At 42.2% G+C, this 23,301-nt stretch overlaps 1 protein-coding gene across 10 annotated transcripts in view; it reads left to right on the top strand.

The window, feature by feature from the left end:
• The window catches only part of LOC310890054 (uncharacterized protein), a 163,667-nt gene that overhangs the window by 85,131 nt on the left and 55,235 nt on the right, over window positions 1-23,301 (top strand). For 3 of the 10 annotated variants that reach the window (XR_014576988.1, XR_014576989.1, XM_083818491.1), the window contains exon 2: window positions 4,194-4,243. Coding sequence is in view for 1 of the 10 variants with exons in the window: in XM_083818491.1 (XP_083674617.1) it covers window positions 4,214-4,243 (30 nt within the window). In the remaining 9 variants the exon portion in view is untranslated. Of the gene's footprint in view, window positions 1-2,213; window positions 3,568-3,993; window positions 4,102-4,193; window positions 4,244-5,084; window positions 7,005-7,036; window positions 8,544-23,301 lie in introns of those variants that run through there. The other 7 variants (XR_014576990.1, XR_014576991.1, XR_014576995.1 and 4 more) reach the window with 7 other exon arrangements.

Raw genomic sequence — 23,301 nt, 5'->3', positions numbered from 1 at the left:
GAGGCCACACACAAAGTAAAGGAGGCAGGTGCAGTTGTGGAAGGAAATTCAACCTTGTGCAGCAGTCAGAGTAAAAACCTGTGTGTACCAATGCAAAGCAAGGAGGTGCATTGACGATGAACTTCACTGATGAAGAGAGGTTGTTTTCACCAGTATAGAATCTGTTTTTCTCTTTTCACGTCCACATATTTGCTAAGAAAATACAGACAATTCAAAAACAGAGATGAGACTTGATCTGGAACATTTGCAAATTCAGCTCTTGCAAGGCATTCTCCCCTTTGTATCCTCCTGTCATTTCCTCTGCCTTGCGTCTTCTATTTTCTGGGTCTGCAGTGTCAAGTTGAGATACCTGAGGTAACTTCAGTGGTCTGGGAATGCCACGAAAGCAGGCTCAATGACGGCAGCCCAGTGCGCCAGACTGGCTCCCTCGTTCCGCTGAGAAAAAAAAACCCTGTCCTTTGCCTCCAAATAAGTGTTGATAACATAAAGCCTGAGGGACATGATCCGTCTCTGCAGGGCTCCTAGATCAGACTCTGCTTGGTCTCTCACTTCCTCAACCACGTCCGTTCTCAGTCTCATATGCTCACACCTTCTTTTTTTGTCTCTTTGGGGACATGCATGACAGTAGGGCTAAGAATACTTTTGGCCGAGAGCTTCAAAGCTACCGCCGGAGACAGATGCATCGTTCTCGCTGAAGTTCATGGGAGCCGTGTGTCTAAATTCTCCATGCTGCTTCAAGAGTTTCTTTGTAGTGGCTGATCTACCAATACCACTGGAGTACTGCCATCCAAATAGCATGTGTGGTCAACTATATCAAACTGACGAGCTGCTGATGTTATCCTGAATGCTCATTTGACTCCTGCTTTGGGATGCCCTGGTGTGGGCCGGCTTTGTGCTGTCCGCTGCCCTTCCCGTCCCCTGCCTCACCTGAGCTGCCCCCTGCCTGCCTGCCTGCCAGCTTCCACTCGGGGTGAGGATCCTCCCCTGGCCCAGCAAAGCCCTTGCACAAAACTGCTTCACAAGGAGAGTTGTTAAGGGTCAGGGTAAGCAGGGAATGGGAAAGTTTCCTTGAGGTGATTCCATGTCCTTGAGATGGAGGGGGAATATCGCACCTCCTTGCGCCGCAGGTCCCGGCCATGCTGCAGCATCCCTAAAAGATCTTGGCCTTGTAGATGGAGAACGGGCATGGGCAGACACCTGCCTTTCTTGCAGGAGACTGCAGACTACCTTGCTCCTCCCAGAAGTTCAGTGGTCTTACGATGCCTTTTTTAGTATAGTAAGAGATGGACATGGTACTGGCCATCGCTGGTCTGTACATAATTAAACTATTTTCAGTTTTCTAACTGCTTTACCTGTGTGCTAGTCATTATGTCTAAAACAGCTGGACAATGTACTTGTTCCCATCACTGATCCTTTATGGTTTTCAAAGACTCCATTTTATTGAGAATAATAAAAGTGGAATTAGGATGCAAGTGTCTGTGGTCTAGGTTTTATGCATGGATTTAGTGTACACTGCTGTCTTGTATAAAAATCCTTGTACTGTAGTAGTAATGAGAGTAATAGTGGTAGGAGAATTTAAAGGGAACAAACTCTAATTTTGCCATTAATAACATAATTGGCATCTGGCCTGGCATTTCTCTTCCTTCAAGTCATCCTGACTTAAGTTTCTCCCAGGTTTATTCTCACACTCATGAAAATATACACTAAGCTTTTTTTCTGAAGAGTAGGGACAGAAATACCTACATTGCTTTAAGTGTGGGGGGTTGTTTGTTTTTTCCCCTAGTGCTGTTTGAAACTAAAGGATAAGCCTTTACAATCTGCAGTTCTGGAAACCTGAAAATCAAGCCAACTTTGATTTTGCATTTTCTCTCCCTTTTGGACAAAAAGAAATCTCCTTCACCCCCGTCCAACAACAACAATTAAAGAAAAAAAAAGTCCTGAATGAAGAGCATGACTTTATGAGAAAAATATCTTAATTTGAACTTCTTTTCTAATTATTATAACTCTTTCCTACCATTGTGATGATTTTATTAGTGTTTTTTTGTTGTTGTTGTTTTTGTTCTTTGTTTGTTTTTCTGTGTTTTTCCTGTGTGCTTATCCGTTAATCTAAAAGCTGCTTAGATTGGGAGATTTTTGTCTAGTAAGGTACAGAAAGTGTTCTGTGAAAAGGCAACTGGAAATTCTGCATGCTTGTGGAAGACTTCTAGGTTTCATTGGAAATGTGCTACTGCCAGCCAGAATTAGTTGCCCTAAGGGAACCACAACTGTATCAACAAGGTACTTCTCTGTGCCTGAGGCCTCAAATGCTGCAGACATTGTTAAATATATTTGTTTTCTTTTAGGATTTTGTTTTAGTTTTCAGTGTGCAAAAAACCTGCAACAAAAAATATTATGGGCTGATTTAGGTAATACTTCAGCTGTATTCATCATAGGTACAAATGGTTATTTGGTTGCTGAGAAGAAAGTCTGGTTTAATGTCCCAGGGATGGGACAAACTGAAGGTGACTTGGACGTGTTGCAGAGGGGATACTAATGTGTTAATATTATGTAGATTTAAGGCACCAAACTTCTAGTCTTTAATACTCTATAACCACTCTTCTGTAGAGCTGGTTGCCCTTCTTCTATAGGGATGAGGGGAAGACAGATATTTAGGGAAGTGTTAAGTGTCTTCCGTCATGGAATTACCAAACGGTGAAAGAGTAGTGGCTGGAATTAAATTTGTTTGTTCTGTAGCTAATTTACTGGGAAGCTGCTATATATGGTTGTTGTTCTGGGAAGTGCCACTACTGCGCACTGTCAGAGACCAGCCCATTTCGAGACTGGAACACCCTGAGAAATCTGATCTACACTTGAAGTTGGCCCAGCTTGGAGCGGAGGGTTGGACTAGGTGACCTCCAGAGGTCCCTTCCAGCCTGAATTATTCTGTGATTCTGTGGAAGGTTCCCCGGTCTATTCAGGGACATTGTCCTGTAAAGCCTCCATCTGGCCACATGCTAATCTTTGACTGCATTGGCCGCACAGAGAACATCAGCCTCTCCCATGCTAAATGCGGCAGGTGAAGAGAGAAAAGTTACAGTATGTGTGCAACTCATATGGTAAAGCCGTGTCTCATTTAATTAGCAAGCCACATCTTCTACAAAAATTTAGAAGGGTTAGAGATGGTAAAAAAGAGCTTCTCTGCTCTGAGAACAAAGCCATCAGGAAACACAGGGAGCTGGCTTTGCTGTAGAAAGCAGTGTATGGTGGGATTTCATTACCCTGCACCTGACTGAAGGTGCTGGGTCAACAAGTGATATTCATTTGTCATCACTCTAACTCTTTAAGTGGTAGTGGATTAAAAGTATTCTGCTTCTTCATCGGCAGCGAAGGAGAAAGTATACATGATCGTGGTTTGAGTTGGGAATAGAGCATCCAGCATTTATATTTGGCATACAAAATGACAGAAAAATAATGACTTTGGAGCAAAGCCTCTCTTCCCAAATCTGAAAATCTGTAAACTTGCAGCCCAAAGTAAAAGCAATAGCTATAAAACTCTCTTTCCCATTGTATGGTATTTACTGATTTATGGTAAGGTATACGGATCTTAGCTGCTGTTCAATAGATTTAACACAGCTGCATAACCCTGGAAAATGTCATGTCCTGAACCTTCTTTTTTTGCTCATCAGGTTGCAGGGGAAAAATAAAATGTCCTGTAATCGTAGACAGGACGGGAGCATCTGCCTAAATTAGGCAGGCTCACAGTCCCAGTAATTTCTTTTCTGCTCAGTTGAATGCTTGGTATGTAGTAGCAGACACTTATCAACTAAATGGGCCTGGCTTTGAAGAGCATTCCCCAAGGAACTAGTTAAATATGGCACTCAAAGGAAAGCTTTAAAAAAAATAATCAGAATTGTGTTTGTTTTCTTTAAACTGTTAATCAACATCATCTGTTGTTCCTAATGGGCAACTAATAAAGACAGTCTTAATTCCCAAGAGAATAATGCATGTGGCATCCAATAAAGTTAGTGCAATAGATGTGCAAGTGCAAAAACAAATCAAAAGCTTTTCAGTCTGTGTGATTACTGCAATGCAGCCGAAGGGACAGGGAAGGCACAGGTGACAGTAAGAAAAGGAGGAATTTCTTTCATGGCTATGAAAGGAAAATTGTCTTAATTATTATTATGACATGCTAATTATTTGTCTTTGTTTACCAGGACTTTCAAAACTAAGAAGGATGGATCTCTTTGGAATTCCATATTCCACGGTAAGTTTCACATTATGTAATTTTTTTGTTTGTTACTAAGGTATTACTTTAAATTTCAATTATCAAATTAAAATTGTAATTTAATTTACTTCAAATTGCCTTTTATTCATATGGTAGAATGGGTCACACTCAAAGTTCTGACAGAAGTGTCTAAGACAAGATAAAGGCCGACATGTGATGAAGAGGGGAAATGTGCTATTCAAGTGATAGAAATGAGACCAGAATGATTTATGTGAGAAAGGAGGTTTGGAGGAGGATTGGAAGGAGATTGGTAATCAGGATATGTATCAGAATGATATCATCAAGCATTGGAAGTGGTGTAACAGTGTGAAGCCAACAGTGGGGAAGGGTATTCTCTTTGGTTTGTTTTAATTTTCCCAGTATTTAGTTTAAAAACAAACAACAACAGCAAAATAAACAAACAAAAAAACCCAAAGCCTTCACATTAAAAAAATCAAAAAATTAAAAATGAAATAAAAATCAACCACCTTTAAGCAAGTTTGAGGAAACAGCTAAAGGCAGTGACGAGCCGGTGATGACCATGCAGTTGATGCTCAAGGGCCATGTTATGAATCAGAGTTCAACCTTCTGCCAGGAGAATTGAACAAATGATGTCATCTCGTCTTGGCTCCCAGCTGACAGGATTGGGTCTATTATTAGTAGCCTTTACATGACAGTATTTCCTCAGTTCTGGCTTAGAGCCGGTGATCTATTGCGCAGGATATATTGTGCCAGCGATCAGTGCAAGCTCTTGGAGATCTACTCTTTGGTTCAGTAGTACAATTGTTTCCTTTTAGTGTGCTGAGAATGTCTCCTGGGGCAAGATGATTATTTTTTTCAGAGCCTATTAACAGAGCTGGAGGAAAGACAAAAGTTGCCCTGTGAAGGAGCAAGTGAGATGTTCTCATGTGGGAAAAAGGCTGGAGATTGTCCAGCACAAAGCCATTGAAGGGAGAAACTGAAGACCACAGTTACTTGAGAAACAGAAAAGAGAAGAATATCAAAATCCTAGGTCAGACCTGGATGTTGTGAATTACTGTAGAAACTCAATAAAATGCCCTTGTCTATGGTTTCTTCGCAGTAGACCTGTTTCATTCCCATTCAAAGAGCATTGCCCAGGTATTACCATACAGGTGAGGTAACTGGGTAATGGACTATGGTTGTGCAAAGTGGAGTGTTCAAGAGCTACATGCAGGTACAGGCAGTTTTCTGATACCATAGTTAATAAATCATGTTCAATACGATTCTTTCTAGCACTCCCATATGCAGGTGTATATGTTACAAGCTGGCAGTCAACACATGCTGAAAGTATACAGTACCTAATGTATATGGTTCTATGATTTATCTGTGTGCTTTTCTGTATCATACAACACTTTGAGACATTTTTATAAATTATGACACTCAAAGCAATACGTAATAGTACTTCAGTATTTGCTCTCCTGTAGTATCACCTTGGGAATCCAGGCGATACAATACTTCCTTTGGAGGAAAAATATCCATCTATAGCTGCATCTGTAGCAGAATTTGTAGTACTTGAAGGGAATGTTTTTTTTTTTTTTTTAAAAGAAGAAAAATCTATCTGTTCAGACTTACACTTAAATATTTGGTTTTCCACTATATTTAGGACCGACTGGCTGTCAGCCAAGACAGCCTATCACAAATCTAAAACACTAGTTGGAAAGACCATGTGACTGGCAGTTGAAAAAAAAAATGCATGTTTTTGCAAAATGCTTCTTTTGTCAGTACATCACTTGGTGTTGTGCTATTAAAGTGTATGGGAAATCCATTTAGTGCAGTTTCTTCAGAAAATTCTATCAGTCTTTTTTAGTCATGTTAAGGGGTTGTTCTGTTAATGCAATATTGGTATTTCCATCAAGGCAAAATGCATTGTGTTACTGTCAAATGTTACAGTGCTCAGCAGTGTTTTACAAGCAGAACCTCATACAAGAGTAAAGGTAAGATGATGGGGTGCCTCCCCAAGCCATGACAGACCTACATTCAAATAGTTACTCCCACAGCGAGTTTCACTGCAACTCTCTTTAACTTGATTTGCTGCTTTTTCTCAGTGACATGGAGTAGACGTAATTCCCAGGTGCATTGCCAGGCCAATGGTATTAGAGACAGCAAGGTCTAGGCACTGGGAAATAAGGAAGTAAATATCAGTAATATCTAAAACCCCCACCCCTCCCCTGATGCTTAGTCAAATAGTCAGATTAAATGAGTAGTTTAACTTTCCTGATGTACTGGTGTGGGTCTGCTGTTTGTTACAAGAGGTGCTGCCTCTGTGAGCAAGAATTGCAGTCCCCTAGACATTCCCAGCCTTCAGAATCACAGCCAAGGCCTCTTACCTAGGAGCCTGTTTCCCAGCTTCCCCATGTGTTTTACTGTATTGTTCAGGGTATTTCGCCTCTCTCTGCGCTATGTTCATGTTAATGTGTGTGTACCTTCTTCACTGGAGTGGAGAGCTAAGTTAATCAATGCCTCTGAAGAACTTGGAGGTGGAAAAAGTTATGGAAAGACAAAGTCTTAGGATGACTTCAGATCCACGCCACTTGCATAGCAAAGTTAGAGAGGAACAATATGCCTTGAGCTGCATGACAGATGCTGGTTCTTCTCTGGCATATATGTATCTGCTCTTTTTCTCATGTACATATGATACAGAAACTAGAGATTAAGGGGAAGGTTTTTAGAAGAGTAACTGCAGGAAACTACATATGTTAGTCTGGGACCAGTAATCCCACTTAATCATTTGGCTGCCTCCAGCACCTTTTGCACTAAGATGTTTTACAAAAGTCTTTTCCAGGTGTTATGGGCCAGGCTCTGGTTTTAAATGCTTGGCAAAGGCAAGGGAGTTCTTGCGCTGGCTGTTGGAGATGCTTTGTTTTACGAAGTTGAGGCACAGAGGAAGATTTCCCATGGAAGACTTGGGCCAAGAAAAAGCACTCTCCTGCTGCAGTGTCTAGCCCAGATGATACTTTTCTTCATCAGCCGTACAGCGCTTGAGCACTGAGCACTATCTGCAGGCACACGGGGCTGTCAGGAAGCACTCCCTGACCTTCCTAAAGCTGAGACGAACCTACACAGGAATGATCTCAACTTGATACACCACCACCTTTCTTCCAGGGCCCCACCCTGTGCCTGCAGCCATCTCTGGGTAGAAGGCAGCAGCTGGTTAAGAGTGCAGAGGAACAGTACATGATTGTTTAGGACAGGAAGTTGCAATATCCACTTGCAAGAATGTAATTGCTTTAGGGCTGGAACAGGGCCAGGACGGTTGATTCCAGCTGGTAGGAACAGCTGCAGCTGCGAGGGCCGCCAAAACCGGGCCTGCTGCACGGAGGGGAAGGAGTGAGACGGGGCCTGCCAGCAACCTTCTGAACCCAAAAGTGTGCAGGGGAGGACCCTGCCCAGATGCCTCGTTCTCCGTGCTCCCCAGCCCGGCCCTCGAGGAAACGTGAAGAGGAGCTGGCCAGAGACTGCAGCCAGCCCAGGACCTCTGGCATTCAGAGGACTCTCTGGAGTTTTGCCTGGACTCCAGCTACCCTGTGCTGATCAGCTGTTTGCATTTACCTTCCGATTCCTTTTTGTTCAGCTTCTTTAGCTCACTGCTGCTTTTATCCCTTTTCCTACCTCTTTTTATGGTAGCTTTCTCCCTTTCATCAGCTAAACCTTCTGACCGATCTCCCTCTCCCATGCCAAGGAATTACTGTTTCGCATATGTTGTGATATTGTGGTGTTTTACCCTACCAGGCAGCTGAGCTCTACCACAGCCGCTCTCTCACTCCCCCTCCTCAAAGGGAAAGGGGGAGAAAATATGATGGAAAGGGCTCAAGGGTTGAGATAAGGGCGGGGAGATTGTTCAACAGTTATCATCAGGGACAAAACAGACTCAGTGTAGCGAGATTAACATCAATTGTTGCTTATCACTGTCAGGCTAGAGCAGTGAGAACTAAAACTAAAATCATCTCCCCCCACCCACCCTCTTCCACCTCCTCCCCCTGAGCAGTGCAGGGGAATGGGGAATGGGGGCTCCAGTCAGTCCCTGACGGTTGGTCTCCGCCGCTCCTTCACAGTCACTCCCTGCCCTTGCTCCACGCGGGGTCCCTCCCACGGGATGCCTCCTTCCCGAGCTGAGCCTGCGGGGGCTGCCCACAGGCAGCAGCTCTCCAAGACCTGCTCCCACACGGCTCCGTACCACGGGGTCCATCCCCCAGGAGCAAACTGCTCCAGCACGGGTCCCCCACGGGCGGCAGCTCCCCCCAGACCCCTGCTCCTGCGTGGGCTCCTCTCCACGGGCTGCAGCTCCGGCCCGGGGCCTGCTCCTGCGGGGGCTCTCCATGGGCCGCAGCCTCCTCCAGGCCACATCCACCTGCTCCACCGGGGGCTCCTCCACGGGCTGCAGCGTGGAGATCTGCTCCGTGTGGGACCCGTGGGCTGCAGGGGGACAGCCTGCTGCACCAGGGGCCTCTCCACAGGCTGCAGGGGAACCTCTGCTGGGTGCCTGGAGCACCTCCTGCCCTCCTCCTGCAGTGACCTGGGGGGGCTGCAGGGCTGGTTCTCACTCCTATCTCCCAGCTGTTGTTGTGCAGCATTTATTTATTTATTTATTTTTTCTTTTCCCTTTCTCCAATCTGCTGTCACAGAGGCCCAGCCAGCATTGATCACTGGCTTGTCTCTGGCCAGCAGTGGATCCCTTTTGGAGCCAACTGGAGCTGGCTCTGATCTGACATAGAGCACGTGGGCTCTGCTCACAGGGGTCACCCCTGCTGCTCCCTGCTATCAATCCCATGCCATGTAAACCCAATACAGCTATCCAAAGGCTCACGTTTACCACCCTTAGGTCTCTATTTGAACTATAAACTCCTGTGGGACCAGTCTGCTCTTGTTTTCGTGCAACAGCTAGCACACAACCTCACTTTCCATCTCTCTCTTGGTTCTTAAGGCAAAATGGAGGTGATAAGTAACAAAAAACTCAGTCTGCTGTGGGATAGTGTCTTGGGAATCCAGCTGGGGATGGAGCCTGCTGGCTTAAACATATGGCAAAACCTAACTCTGTGGTCAAAGATTTTGCTGCTTTTGATACTAAAAGTTCCCTATGATAATTCCCTAGGATAATGACTGACCACACAAATCCAACATACAGATTAAATACAACTGTGTAAACAGCTACTTTTTTGTACTTCAAGTCCCTATTTGAAAACCGTAACTGAAAAACTGCAGGACTGAAAGGGGTATCAAGCCACTCTGACACAACAGTGGCTTGATTTTGTGGCTGGGCTGTAAAACCACAGGTTTTACCCACTCAAGACTTTACCAGGTTTTCTACAGCTGTACTTAGATTTTCCAGGGTTGCCTTTGCTAGTAAAGGGTATGTGTCAATTCTGAAAGTGCTAGAAAACTTGTCAGGTCTTGGCAAGCATGGAAAATAAAGTAAAAAAAAATCCCCTTAGAAATATCTCCTGTATTGCCTGGAGGCTCCTGGTATTCAAGACTGCTTCTCAACACTTTGCTGCATGCCAGAGGAGGCTAGGGTCACAGGATTGCTTCTCTTTCCTAATAGTGCCAAGTCTTGAATTGGCCAATATAGCTTTTGTAAGGGCAGGTCCTTTACCCTTTGGCTGTCTTGGTGTATCATGGTGGGGAGCTGGGTACTTGATATGATTTCCTAGTACTTGGATTTTTAAATTTGCTGTAGTCTAGATGAAAAACACTTTGATCTTAGCCAGCTACCTTAGACTGGTTTAAATTAAAGGAAAGTTTTGGGAAGAGTGCCAGGAGAAGTACTTACAGCATCCAATATAGGCAACACAGTTACAAATGTTTATAAAAGAGGTAGGTGAAGAAATGAAAGAAAGAGCATGCTTAATCTACTCACAGAAAGCTCATATCTCTCAGGATCTTTTGGGTTTCAGCTGACTTGTTAACGCCCCAAAATCCTCATCAGGGTTTTTGCTGCCTTTCATATCTGTAGCTCAGGGAGTGCTCTTCGGGGCCAGCCCAGTCCTGGGTGAACAGATCAGCTCTGTAGCAGCTCTCTGGAAGACTTCCTTTTATTATCACTCTTCCCTTCACCCTCAGGTGTAGACAGCTTTATCGTATGTCCTCCAAGGATTTTACACTGCTCAGACTGGTGCTGCGGCTTTAGTTCTTCATCTGGCAACAGAACTGTCAGTGTGTATGTTTCTGTGGCTCACAGTTTCCACCCACTGTGCCTCTGCGTTTCCTGCCAACCTGTACAATAATAAATGTACTTGCGTTAGACCCATAAACAAGATCTGTGATGATGGTGTCTAGCTTGTGACTGAGACCCAGTACAGGAATAATCAGCAACATGGAAGAAACAAAGGTTGTAAGGTGCTCAGCCATGCCAAATTTAATCCTCAAAAGACAATCTAACATTCACTTCTACTCAGATAAAAAATCGATCTTTATTCTGTCAGAGACAGTCCATGGCTAGGTTCTTCAACAATGATACAGTCCACTTGAAGATAATTCATTTTTTATTATTTAAGAGAACCTCAAAATACAAGGCTGAGTAAGATACAGAGATAATGTTATTAAAAAAAAAAAAAAAAGTTGTACCTACAGGGTTGTTGTACCTAAAGGGTCTGAGAGCTGATGTAATTAGGAAGCTTTTCTTTTGTATTTGGATAACAGCAGGTGATTCTGTGACATTCTTGCACACAGAGGGACAGAGCACTTCATGCTCTCCAAGAACACTCGTGCAGGCATTCTGGCAATACTTGCTGCAGTCTCCTTGGGTAAGGCATTGGGTCGTCAGCTGCAGTGAATATTACGAAAATCATCAAAAAGTGTATTTATGACATTTCTTGATCCACTGTCCTAAGCCACAGTTGAATAGTTTTCCTGTCCATCAAATATGCCCCAAAAATGCCAATAAATGTAAGAAGTAAAGATAAAGAAACAGAGTGGTTGGCTCATTGCTCTCATGTATTCTGGGAACTACTGTATTTTTTGAGTATGTAGTTGGTGAAAATGTCCACTGATGCCTCCTTGCCCAGATTTCATTCCTGTGTTCTTTGCTGTATGTCCTGATGCCTCACTCTAAGGCTGAGACTGCTCTTACATGGTGGAAAGATAAAAATCCTTTTCTAAACTGCAAGGCTGTAACCTACTTGACCTCTACAGTGAGCTTCAACCATAAAATATCTCTCAGTAAGAGTTTGTTCTACAGCTGATAGCATTGACTGACTTCAGTTAATCATTTATAGAGGTTTGTAAAAATGACCTGACGACACACTATGACCCATTAGATATATATTGCAGCATAATTTTTGTGAGAACCCAGAACAACCACTTCTACAGTTGGAGCCTAATTTTTAGGCTAATAGAGTTTTTTTGTTTTGTTTTGTTTTGTTTTGTTTTTTTTAACTTAGATGGTCTGCTTTTCAGAGGAGCAGGGGCAGCTTGTGGACAATCCAGATGAAATTCACTGTAGTGTTGAATTTACAGATGTGAAGTCCAACTAGTGCTTCTCCAAAGGTTTGGTTACCACTCTTTCTGCATTTCCCTGACTGCTGAGAGTCCAGCAGGGAGCCTGCAGTTGGTGGCTGCCTCCTGTCCCTCACTGACTGCATGGCACAGGCTAAAGGCGTCAGGGAAGAGTGTCTTTTCGTGGGAGCGTGGAGGTAATTCAGATCACTTCTTTATTAGCTTTGCACAGTTGGTAGTTATCAAATTGAATCATGACCATCTACATACAAATGAAAATGTAGTAGTGGAAATTAACAACAGTAAGCCTTTTTGTTTAAGTTATTCAACATCAAAGCTGAAATTCAGTTCAGCCTGCTTTCTGTGTTTTGTTTCAGGGATCAATGGGAGACTGCTATTTGTAAAAACTTATGTGAATGAATGACACATTGGCTTGCCTTTTTAAAATAACTTCAAAAAGCAGTTAATAAATTGCAGTCAATGGTATTGTTTTGAAATTTGTCCTACAATGGATATCTACAAAGTTTTCATAGCAGGTTAGTAAGAGAAAACCTCCACAATCGATATTCTAGCACTACAATGTGAGCTTTTAAATCATGTATTTACAAATGTAATTCCTATTACTTTACAAACTATTTGTAGCTCAGGCATTATTTGCTGAGGAAATTTTACCCCAAACATGAGCCAGCTTGTTCTGCTGGGTACACAAATAAGCAGGGAGGCACAGCAGAGGTTGTGAGGAATAAGCTGCTGGCGCACAGCAGGTCATTGTATTGTGAAACCACAGCCTGCAGAGCATAGAGCATATATGGGTAGTGGAAGAAACAATATATAACTGTTGTTGTGAAATGTGGACTACTTTAGATGTTGCTTTATGGATTGCTTTCTTTTGTATACCATGGGATAGCCTGATAGTGAAATAATGACTTTAAATAAGATCTATTTTAATCCAGTCTTCCAGCATGATAGCATACAACAACATGGGGTGGAGACAGCTTCAAAATACACTGTAATAATAAACACCTAGAACATACGCATTTACCTGAGAAACACTTTCACTTCAGAAGACTTATAAACATTTTACTGTAATATTTCAGTGTTTTACTGAACATGTGTGTGGAAAATACAATAAGAGAGTGTTGTAAGAGGGTTCTTTGGGGACAACACCATAAAATGTTACTGCAGGTCTCATTGTTCAAGCAGAGTGATGCTGTTGTTCTTCACCTATCTGTGAACTTCTCTGAAATGCCTCTTTGTGAACATAATTAACTAAGAACTGACTTTCCATGGTTTGCTAAGAACAAAAATGGCCAGCATGAACTGAAGGATTAATTATTTATTGCTTGCTATTCACCAGTCAGTTTTCCTCAGGTTTAAAATATAACCATTTTTTAGCAAGGGAGACAGTCTGTTGACATTTTGGTTCTGTGAAAGGCTTTTACAACGCTTGAGAGGAAATCTGTCCATTGGCATCTCTTCCCTGCAATATTTTCTACCATCCACAGCTAGCAGCAAAGTAGTCAAAGGAATAAATCTGTAAAAAGCAGAATGTCTGTAAACAGCTTACATAGAGCAGTAGGGTCCAAATCCACCACGGGCTGTGTTCAGATGGTAAAGTGGTTTGACTAACTCTGTAATTAGCAAGGCAGAAAGAGTGAGGTCTTATCAACCATGGTGGCTGGGGAAGGAGAGAGGGAAACTGGAAGCACTTTCCTGGTGCTATGCCTGCCAAAGCTCACGTGCGCTCATGTTGCATTCTTACAGCTCCCATGCCATGCTCCTTTTTTAGGGAGTTGGCTGTGGCACGGTCCTTCTTCTGGGGTCCACGTGCGAGTCACTGACTGGCAGGATCTGGCCTGGTGTTCCCAGATGGGAGCAGAGCCAGGCAGTGGGCCCATAGACACAGTAAGCTAATGACACTGTCCTTCTTTGACTAGCATGCTCAAAGACGTGTGCATCCAGTGTCCAAATGAAAGGTTTCACCTGAGCCTCTCATCTGATCCAAAGGGTGAATCTCATTTGGCAGGTTTCTGATAACTCATAGCATTTACAGTAATCCTCTACTGATGCTCACCAGGAACAAATCTCAGGGGTGGGGCTGCTGCTGAGAGGTGGGGTAGCTGGAGGCCTATAATGTGTCTTAGATTTGGGCTGCAAATGACTTGAGGGAATTTACTTAAACAGAAATCTATACCAAAACCTGGTGCAGTCAATGAAAGATTTACATTGACTTCAGAGCCTTTTGGATCAGGCTCCAAATGATTAATTCCTCATAAACAAAGGAAAAATTAGATTCCAAAGAGTTAGGCCTGGAAGAATGACAGAATTTAGTCCTATAACTGTCATACTCATTATAAACTGAGTTACATGGTTATATAGCCCCTAATTATCTTGTAATCTTCAGTGCATACAAAAGCTGTTGTGAATATTAATATTTACATACCATCTGGACATGTAGTATGATTGCCGTGTGCTATAGTTCTGTGAGTACTTGCCCTTCCAAGAAATGCCTGTTCAAGAGAGGAACAAAAAAACTCATACGGGAGAATAAAGTTTAGCCTTTAGGAACAACTTCCAAGTGCATTGCTGAAATGCCAGAGTTGAGTATGATATAAACTGCAAAAATGCTGACTGGGAGGGGAAGGGGGAAGGGAGAAGACAAGATATGAGATAGAAAAAGAAGATAAGAGTGACGAAGAGATGGATAAAGGTCTTAAGTTCAGAAGTGTATCTGCAGCTTTCTGCTGAATGCTTTTAATATAGTCTTGTTTAATTCTGTGCTGTTAAACTGGTGAGGGCATGGCCAGCCAGAGGAAAGCCCAATAGGTAGGTCATTCTGCAAGAAGAAGAGAATATTTACAAAGTCTGCTCCTGGCTTTGTGTGTATTTTACATTATGCAATTGATTTGGCCTTAATTCGTCTTCTTGGTGCATTGATCCCAGCCCAGTGATCTAGAAAAAGAACCAAAGCTGCTCCCTTTTGCTGACCATTGTTGAGCAAGAGGTTGTGTCCAGAAAGAAGATTTTGTCTGCTTGGGTGACACCAGCAAAGGCTCTGCTCCTGTGAAGTGCAAAGGCAGTATGCCAAGCGCATCTTGTCTGTATCTGTAAGGGACAGTTATTGCTGTGTGCAGCAAAGCAGTAGAACTGAACTTAGCCTGGAGGATGCTTCCATTATTATTTGGGTTCTTGTGTGCAACTCAGTGATGGACAAGAGAAAGGCTTCTCTACTCTGAGCCTTTCATGGAGGAGGAGCTGTATCAGAGGAAGAAGGTGAGGTAGGGTCCTTCATAAGTGAACGAGCAGAGATTCAACTGTGAACATCTACCTGAAACTCATACAGAGGTTGTCATTATCTTACATTATTTTACAGCATTATGATACGTTATGGCACTGACGTTCTTGAAATGTGTTATGAGGAGGAAGTAGGGCATCCTGTATTAGCATGGCATCCAGAGGAAGTAGCAAGGAGAAGAGATGATATTGTAACTAAGGCCGTGCTACAGAAACCAAGTACCATGGAAAACCTCTTGTGGAAATCAGACATCATTTCCTTCCAGAACAGGGGTTCTCTGCATGCATTTTTTTTGGCCACTAGAGTGCCACAAAGTCTTTTATGCTTGCAGAGGGCTTTCAGCTGTGGATGTTTGTGATGGAACCAGCAGATCGTTAGTTTTGCAGTGTCTTCCACTCTTCCCGGGACTGGAGCCAACTACAGCTTGAACTGACCAGCCAGCTTGGAGCTGTCAGCCAGCTGAGGCCCAGCAATGTCCTATACTGTATATAATGGACTCTGGATACAACTTAACATATTTCCAAGAAATTAAAGATTTCTTGTTCCAGAAGGCCAAGGCTGACCTATTTGCCTGAGTATTTTTTAAAAGGAATATTTAGAAATCCTGATACCAAGCACATACTAAGGTGGATAGAAAAGCTCAGACTGAATACTGACATTTTACAAAATGTTTTTTGGGGGTTACCAGCATAGCAAAGTGCTTACCGGCCAATCAGAAATGTAAAGCCTATCCACTCTGTGTATGTTACCCAGGACAGAGAACAAATAAAGTACATATACCATGGCATTTGTACAGGCCATGCCAGGGGTAGATAGTTAGTGACACTTGTCAACAGTATTTCCTAATTTCCATTACCTCCAGACTACTATACACTTATTCACCTGTTTGTGTGAGGCTTCTCTGCATTGTAATCTTAGTGCCTGACCAGTGGATTGAGACCATGTATTTCATCATCAAGTGTTGCTGCTCTGGTGTTAGCACATAAAATAGGCTGTGATTTAGTCCACCCAGGCCCAGGAGCAGCCTGATCAGAGGCCATTTTTCCATAGTATCAGTCAATGGAAAAAGTCTGGAAGTGGGAGAGCTTTGATTTGTACATCTCCATCCAAAGGCAGTGAACACTGAGGTGACTAAAATTACCGGCTGGGGCCTTCCAGCTTTTCAATTAGCTCTTCTCAGCTGAGACACAGGAGCAGAACAGTGTCACTTCTGTTGCCACTTGATTTGAAACTGTTCCACTTTCTTCTGAGTGGGCCGAGAGTACATAGAGCATTTGTCTCATCCTAGCTGGGAACTGGAAATGTACAGCTGGAAAGTAACTTAGCTGAGCTGTCTTACAAGTGAATGTGGGGTTTGACGCTGCACTTGAGCACCTTACAATTAACACAGCAGTTGAACAGAGAGCTTAGGTACTCTTTGTAGGCCTGGCAGGCTTTTGGTTGTCTGGGAAGTGTGAACTTTCTGGGGTGCCTGAAAACATGACCTAGCTAAAGCCAAGAGTTTTGAGTGGTGAATAGTTGCTGGGTCTGATACCTGGCCTCAACCCAGGCCAATGTGAATATGCCCTTATTAGTGTGGTTTGACAGGAATCCATCCCAGTCTCTGCTCTCTGGTCTCAATACACAGACTCTCTAGCATGAAAAACTCAGCTCCAGAAGAGCAGACTAGGGAAAAGTGGCAGACAACTGCTCATCTATTAAAGTTAGCCTGTGTTCGTAGGCTACTTTCTCTGTTCTGCACATGTCCATGACAGAAGAACAATAAGCTATATGGATAAGCAGAATATGAGTGGCTAATTCAAACCTATTTACTGTGTTTAAAGATATATCATTGCACAGGACTTACAGACTCTGGTTGACTAGAGATATGGTTTCCCTTCATTTCAATTACAGTACATGGTATCCTAATTCTACAGTTAGAGAGGAGGCAAAAGATCATGCCATGCTGGCCAATATAGATGAAGTTTTAGGCCCTAAACATTTCCAGTTGCAACACAGAATGTCTCCTATCCCCTGTCCTCCTAGGTCTTGTGAGTAGTCTGGAAATAACTGCAGTAGAACGATTCATACACACACAATGCTGTCCTAAGTCACCTGAAGCCTTACAAATTCTGGACAAAACTGCAAGGCAGAAGAAGATGGGGAGAAAAAACCTTCACAGACAAGGGATCCCATCTTGAAGGTGGTCTAAAGGTGCCTTTCAAAATGCGGTGGAGGAACATCAGTTTTCTGGTTCCAAATGCTGCACTGCTGTTTTCTATCATTGGTAAAGGCAGATTCATTTTTACCCTAGAGGGTGGGCTCCCATTATTTTAATTGTAACAGTTCATATGCTACACAGAGTTTTATTTTTAACATATGTTCCCTGGTTCATCAGTCAGAATGAATTACACTCCTTTAAAAAGTCATTTGACTCAGTATGGGACATTTCTTTTTATACTAGTTGTTTGGAAATGTTAACACTCAAATGATCACAAGTATCCTTTGAAGTAAACACTGGCCTGGAGATCAATTGCTGAAATTAGCACCTTGGTTGTTATTGCTTTAGTGTGTCTGATTGAGGTCTCTGCAGGACAGGAGTTGATTGCTTTACAGCTTGGAGGTTATCTTTGACATCTAAAGGGCCAACATTTTCTCCTCTTCCCTTTCTTCCCACCTGGGGTTTGGAAGTAGAGAAGACCTCAGTTTTGAGAATGTCCAAGCATCCCTGACAATTTCGATTGTAACAGTTTTGATTCACAGAGCTGTGACAAATGTTTTAGGCTTAGGTAGGAAATGAAGCATGGATGACTCTCCGAAGCACCAAGATTGTGGGTTATCTGCTACACAGTTTCACCAATAAGTTGCACTGGAAATTGATGTAAGGGAAAGCTCTAGTGAGTTTGACTGCCTCCCTATGAGGTTGGCTAACACAAGGCACCAGTAAGGCTGCTGTTTTCAGACAACACCCTAAGCCCTAGAAATCAGACCTCTTTATGGAGTCACAAGGCACCTACAGTCATCAGTCACTTTACAAAAAATCCTGACTCTTGTTTAGATAAGGCTTAAAGGATACTGCAAGGTTATTTTCTTTCTTGCTCCCTGCTCTTAGAATAGAATATGTTCCTGCAGAGCTTAATCTTGTGGAAAAGCAAGGTGTTTGCTGGGTTGCAGATCACTGTTCAGACAATTCATACAAACCTTTTCAGGAAGCCAAGAAGGAATTTTACCTCCCACAAACATCTTTCCCCTTTAGCTAAGAATATTTGTTATTCATACATGTGTTTGTACAAGAAGAAGTAAGACACACATACCTCACTGTGAAACAGACATTAAGGAACTTGGGGTGTGATCTATTTCCTGCACATGTAACACAGTATTCCATGAACTGTGTCCATTGTCTCATGCTCTGAGATCATGGCAACCTGTGCATGCCAGAACAATTCATCAATAAACCTTTATTTGGAATGCAGCAGGGGATTTGCATACAACAGTTTTGTGAATGTGTCAGAAAAGACAACTTTGTGAGAAATACAAAATATTTCCCCAAAATAACAGCAATGAAACCCATCCAGTGTACAAATGGATACACTCCTTAGGATATGTCTAAGTTTCTTGAAATAACATGAGGATGTGTCTAAATTTCTGGTAAGTTATCAGTGTCAGAAAACCACCACAAATCGTTCTGCAGAAATACCAGGTCCAAAGCCTAAAATAAAACAGACCTGAAGAGACCATCAAAGAAAGGTGTGATTCCCCCATGTTCTGAAATAGCAGGAGGGAATGCAGGTTATTCATCTGCAGTAGTTTGAAAGGTTTTAACTTTCTGCTAAAGCTTGTGGAGCTTTTTGGTATTGCCAACAACCACTTTAGTTTTTCTATGACTCTGATGCATTGTGTCCTTGGCAACAGTTAAGGAAAAAGGACTCATGACTCACTTGAAAGCTCTTCTGAAGGACTCTGCTAGAGGAAGAGACTTTCTACCATTGCACTAATGCTAGGATTTTTGGAAGGGAGTTGTGCAGACCTGCTTAGCTTCTTTACTTCCTGGGATTAATGTTTAATGAATAAGGAAGAAGCTTTTCTTGTGACTGTGTCTCTTTAGAATGGATTTCTTGCACTTGAACAGTGCCTCTGGTCACCATTGGAAACAAGATGTGAGCAGGATGATTCATGGAGGCAAAAATCTTCCTCCATGTGTTGCGCTGCTGTGTTTATATGTAGGTCATACAAGATGCAGTGGTGGCTTGGTTTTGTTGTACAAAACCTTTGCACAGGATGCAGCTAGCTAAGACCAGGCCAAAACCCCAGAAATCTTTAATTTACCAGTCTCAAAAAAATATATAAAAAAATAGGGGGAATGATTCTCAGGTTTCAAACTCTCTGAGGCACTCTTTGATTGTTAATTGACTTTGGTGGGACTAAAACCAGTCAAACACTCAAAAATTTTGCTGAATAAGGGTCTGAGGAATGTTAAACTGCCAGCTGGTTCTGATTTGAATTACTGTCTTAATTAGTCATTCAATTAATTTGGCATATCTAAAAGTTGTCCTCACTCAGAGTAGCTTTCTTTTTCTTCTGACTGGCCTCTGTTTCTCAGTCCTCCTCCACAATTTAATCTGTTCTTCAAACATTATTAGCGCACAAATGAAGAACTCTCTGCCCTTGTCAAGACTGAAACCTGTATAATTTTCCTCCCTTCCTGAATCATCCTTTGGAAGGATGTGAATCTAGGAAGTTATTTTTAAAATATTATCTCTGTGATGGAATATGGCATTTTTGATGTGGGTGACCCATTCAAAAAATACATTCTGCTGGTAAATTTTTAAGCCTCTCATTAAAGTTTAATCGTGACTTCGTGATATAGATGTCAATACACCTTATTTTAAGTTAAATGTCATAGATGGTTTAAGAGTTAGAAAAGTAGCTGACATTTCAGTGATCACATGTAACTGTTCTGGAAGAATAAAGCCCCAATGTTTTGTTCTTCCACTATGCATGATTATGGTGTAACATCTGAGTCCTTTTCCACAAAACTCTACATGTATCCATCATTCATGGAGCTGACAAAGGAAGGACACATTCTGTCATGCTGGGAGAGTCTATGTCTTATTCTCTTGCGACCCTGGTGAAAATCCGATATGATTCATTCCGAGTCCATTTTTATTTTTGTGCCTTGTGAGCACTTGTACATCCCTGAAAAGTTCAGATGGCTATGACGTAGGTGGGATTTGTTCTGGAGTTAGATGAAACTATTCAGAGGACAAGGTATAGGAGAGATGAAGCCAGCCTCTAGAGGTTTTCTCGAACTGTTTGCCTTAAAAAATCATGACACCATGGATTCATGATCTTTATTGATTTCATGATGACCTATATGAACTGCTTAGCACAAGTCACAGAATTTACTCAATCAGTTTTTGTCTTAAGCATGCAACTCAGGTGTATCTGCCTGAAGAACGCTGGTGAAAAACTTCAAGTAGGAGAGAATTCATGCAAATATTCCTACACAAATTGTTCAAGTGGATAATTATAACTGCTGTTTTGGCTAAAGTCCCATAGTTAATTTTTAGGAGAGATTTTTCTGTTACTGGGTACATGCAAACAGTAGGCTGAGGAGACCATGTGTGAGTTTCCAGTACTGTGTGGTCTTTCCTGTAATGCCTGACCTGATAGACTGTTTTGAAGCTGCCTTTTCAGTTTCACTCAGTAAATCCTCTAGGTGAAATATATGGTTACAATTCATTACTAGGCTAACTTCAGACAAGTAAATGGAACTGCACTATGAATAAATTTTACCCATTGTTTAGTTTTTAAAAACTTACTCCTCTTTTGATTGAGTACAAAGTTCGCAAGGTTGCGGCAGTTCCAGAAAGAGCAGAGCCTGAGATTCCTTATGTTGTCAAGTGCCATGGATCCTGCAGTTGGAAGACAGCTTAATAATATATATTATGTTTTGCAAAAATCCATTTGTTAACTCGTTTATCATCAGTTGATCTCTACTCCAATTTAACTCATGAGTCTTAACTGAAACTCTTTCCTAATGTTCCCTTATCTCCATCAGTTTTGGACTTTTAGCCTATGTGGCCAAATTTAAACAGAGAGGCTCAAAAGGAAAATAGTTTAGTTAGTAGATTAAGTTAACATGCAAGAGTAGGAGGAAGCTGTCATTTTATTTTGTATTTTTAATTTATAGCCATATCCTCAAGAATATAACCTAGGTTTCACCAATAAACTCATCTGGGGTACATGTGTAAGCAGTTAAAAAAGAATGCAGGACTTTGGCAGCACAAAAGTCCTAAATAGTCAAGCAACAGATTGGAAGTTGCTTTTTATTCCTTTTTCACTACAAAACTTTTAAGATGAGAGTCTAAAAAATAAAAATAAAAAAAAATCCACAATGTTTTTACCCATATAAATGAGTTAAATTTCTACTGAGATTTGTAGTCCCAAAAGCCAGAGGAACAGTCAGAATATAAATCATTTTAAATCTGCTTTTCCCCTCAGTCACACTGACAGCACAATTTCCACAAAGTCACCTCCAAATGTACCATTTGAAGTAGAACTACATTCACCAAATATCTAGGTACTGGGAGCTGTCCTGTAGAATTTCAAACACATGATGATTCTTTTTTTTTTTTTTTTTTTTTAAAGATAACTTTATTACTGTTATATACTTATAAGAAACAAGAAAAAACCAACCACACAAAAAAACACCCATGCTTGATCCTGGAATAAGAATGAATTTTACTAGATTAGAAATTGAAGGACATTGAAGGACAAATATTTTGTTAATTCAGATCACATTTCATTTGTGCCTTTTTATTGCAGTGGATTTTAATTGACCTAAGTTTGTGCTGGCTGCAACGTATTCTGATGGGTGTTTAATGGAAAAACATTTTTTTTTTATGAAGACACATGACATTTCTCTTTGGATTACTGTTGACACTTGATAGTTAATGCTTTCTATTTTTATTCATCTTTTTAGTGTTATATATATAAATATATATATATATTTTCAAATGCTGGCTTTGATTGGCACCCCAGTAAGGAGGAGTTAAAATAGGAAATTTCGGTAGTTTGGGGTGGGGGTGAAAGGGCTTTTCATGTGATTCTTGTAACATTTATTCACAAAAGAAAATTCCATTGACAATTCTGAAAAAATCCCATCACATTAGAGAGAGAGAGAGCATGCAAATAACGTAGAAGTCATTTACTAAAATGATAATGATTTACTAAAAAAAGATATTGATAAACTTCAGCCAGCTCCTTGTAAAAAATGGTTTAGCAGCCAACATCACTGTGATTCACTGAGCTACCAGTTTTCTTTGTGCCTGCTTAAACCCAAGTGTGTCACCACGTTCTGGAACCAGGAGTGATTTTTGAGACACTTTTCCCTTTCACTCATTGTTAGAGTCAGTTTTTAGTACAGGAATTGTATGTGCTTACATCAAAACAACCTGTTGGGTACTTGGGTTAGAAGGATAGAATCACACAATATCCTGAGTTGGAAGGACCCACACAGCTCATCGAGTCCAATTCCTTGCTCCACACAGGAGCACCCAAAAAACCAAACCAAATGCCTGAGAGCACTGTCCAAAGGCTTCCTGAACTCCAGCAGCTCAGTGCTGTGACCACTGCCCTGGGGAGCCTGTCCCAGTGTCCGACCACCCTCTGGGTGCAGAACCTTTCCCTAACCCCCAGCCTGACCCTCCCCTGTCCCAGCTCCATGCCGTTCCCTCGGGTCCTGTCGCTGTCCCCAGAGAGCAGAGCTCAGCGCCTGCCCCTCCGCTCCCCTCGTGAGGGAGCTGCAGGCCGCCGTGAGGCCTCCCCTCAGCCTGCTCTGCTCAGAGCTGAACAAACCCAGGGACCTCAGATGCTTCACACATCTTGCCCTCTAGACCCTTCACCATCTTTGTAGCCCTCCTTTGGAGGCTCTCTAATAGTTTTTTGTCCATCTTTTACTGTGATGCCCAAAACTGCACGCAGTGCTCAAGGTGAGGCTGCACCAGCGCAGAGCAGAGCAGGACAATCCCTTCCCTCAGCCAGCTAGCAGTGCCATGCCTGATGCACCCCAGGGTGTGGTTGGCCCTCCTGGCTGCCAGTCAAATGGCTGGCTGAAGAAAATGACAGTGCCTTTACCTTGTCCTTTGTGCAAATGCAGAAGATTGCCTCTGCATTTCCTATGAGGTGGGAGAGGCCAGGTATTGTTTGGAATTGAACAAAAGTGTTTAAAAAGTCAAAAGCTTTAGAGCATGAAACCTGAAGGCATCTGTGAGTCAACAGTGGTTACCTCTGTGTTTTCAGCTGTGCTCAGTGGAGATTTAAAGGCCTT

The sequence above is a fragment of the Anser anser genome (assembly GCF_964211835.1).
Source record: "Anser anser genome assembly, chromosome: Z".
Lineage (NCBI taxonomy): Eukaryota > Metazoa > Chordata > Aves > Anseriformes > Anatidae > Anser > Anser anser.
The sequence above is the reverse complement of the archived record's forward strand: the minus strand, read 5'-3'. Positions and strand labels throughout refer to the sequence as shown.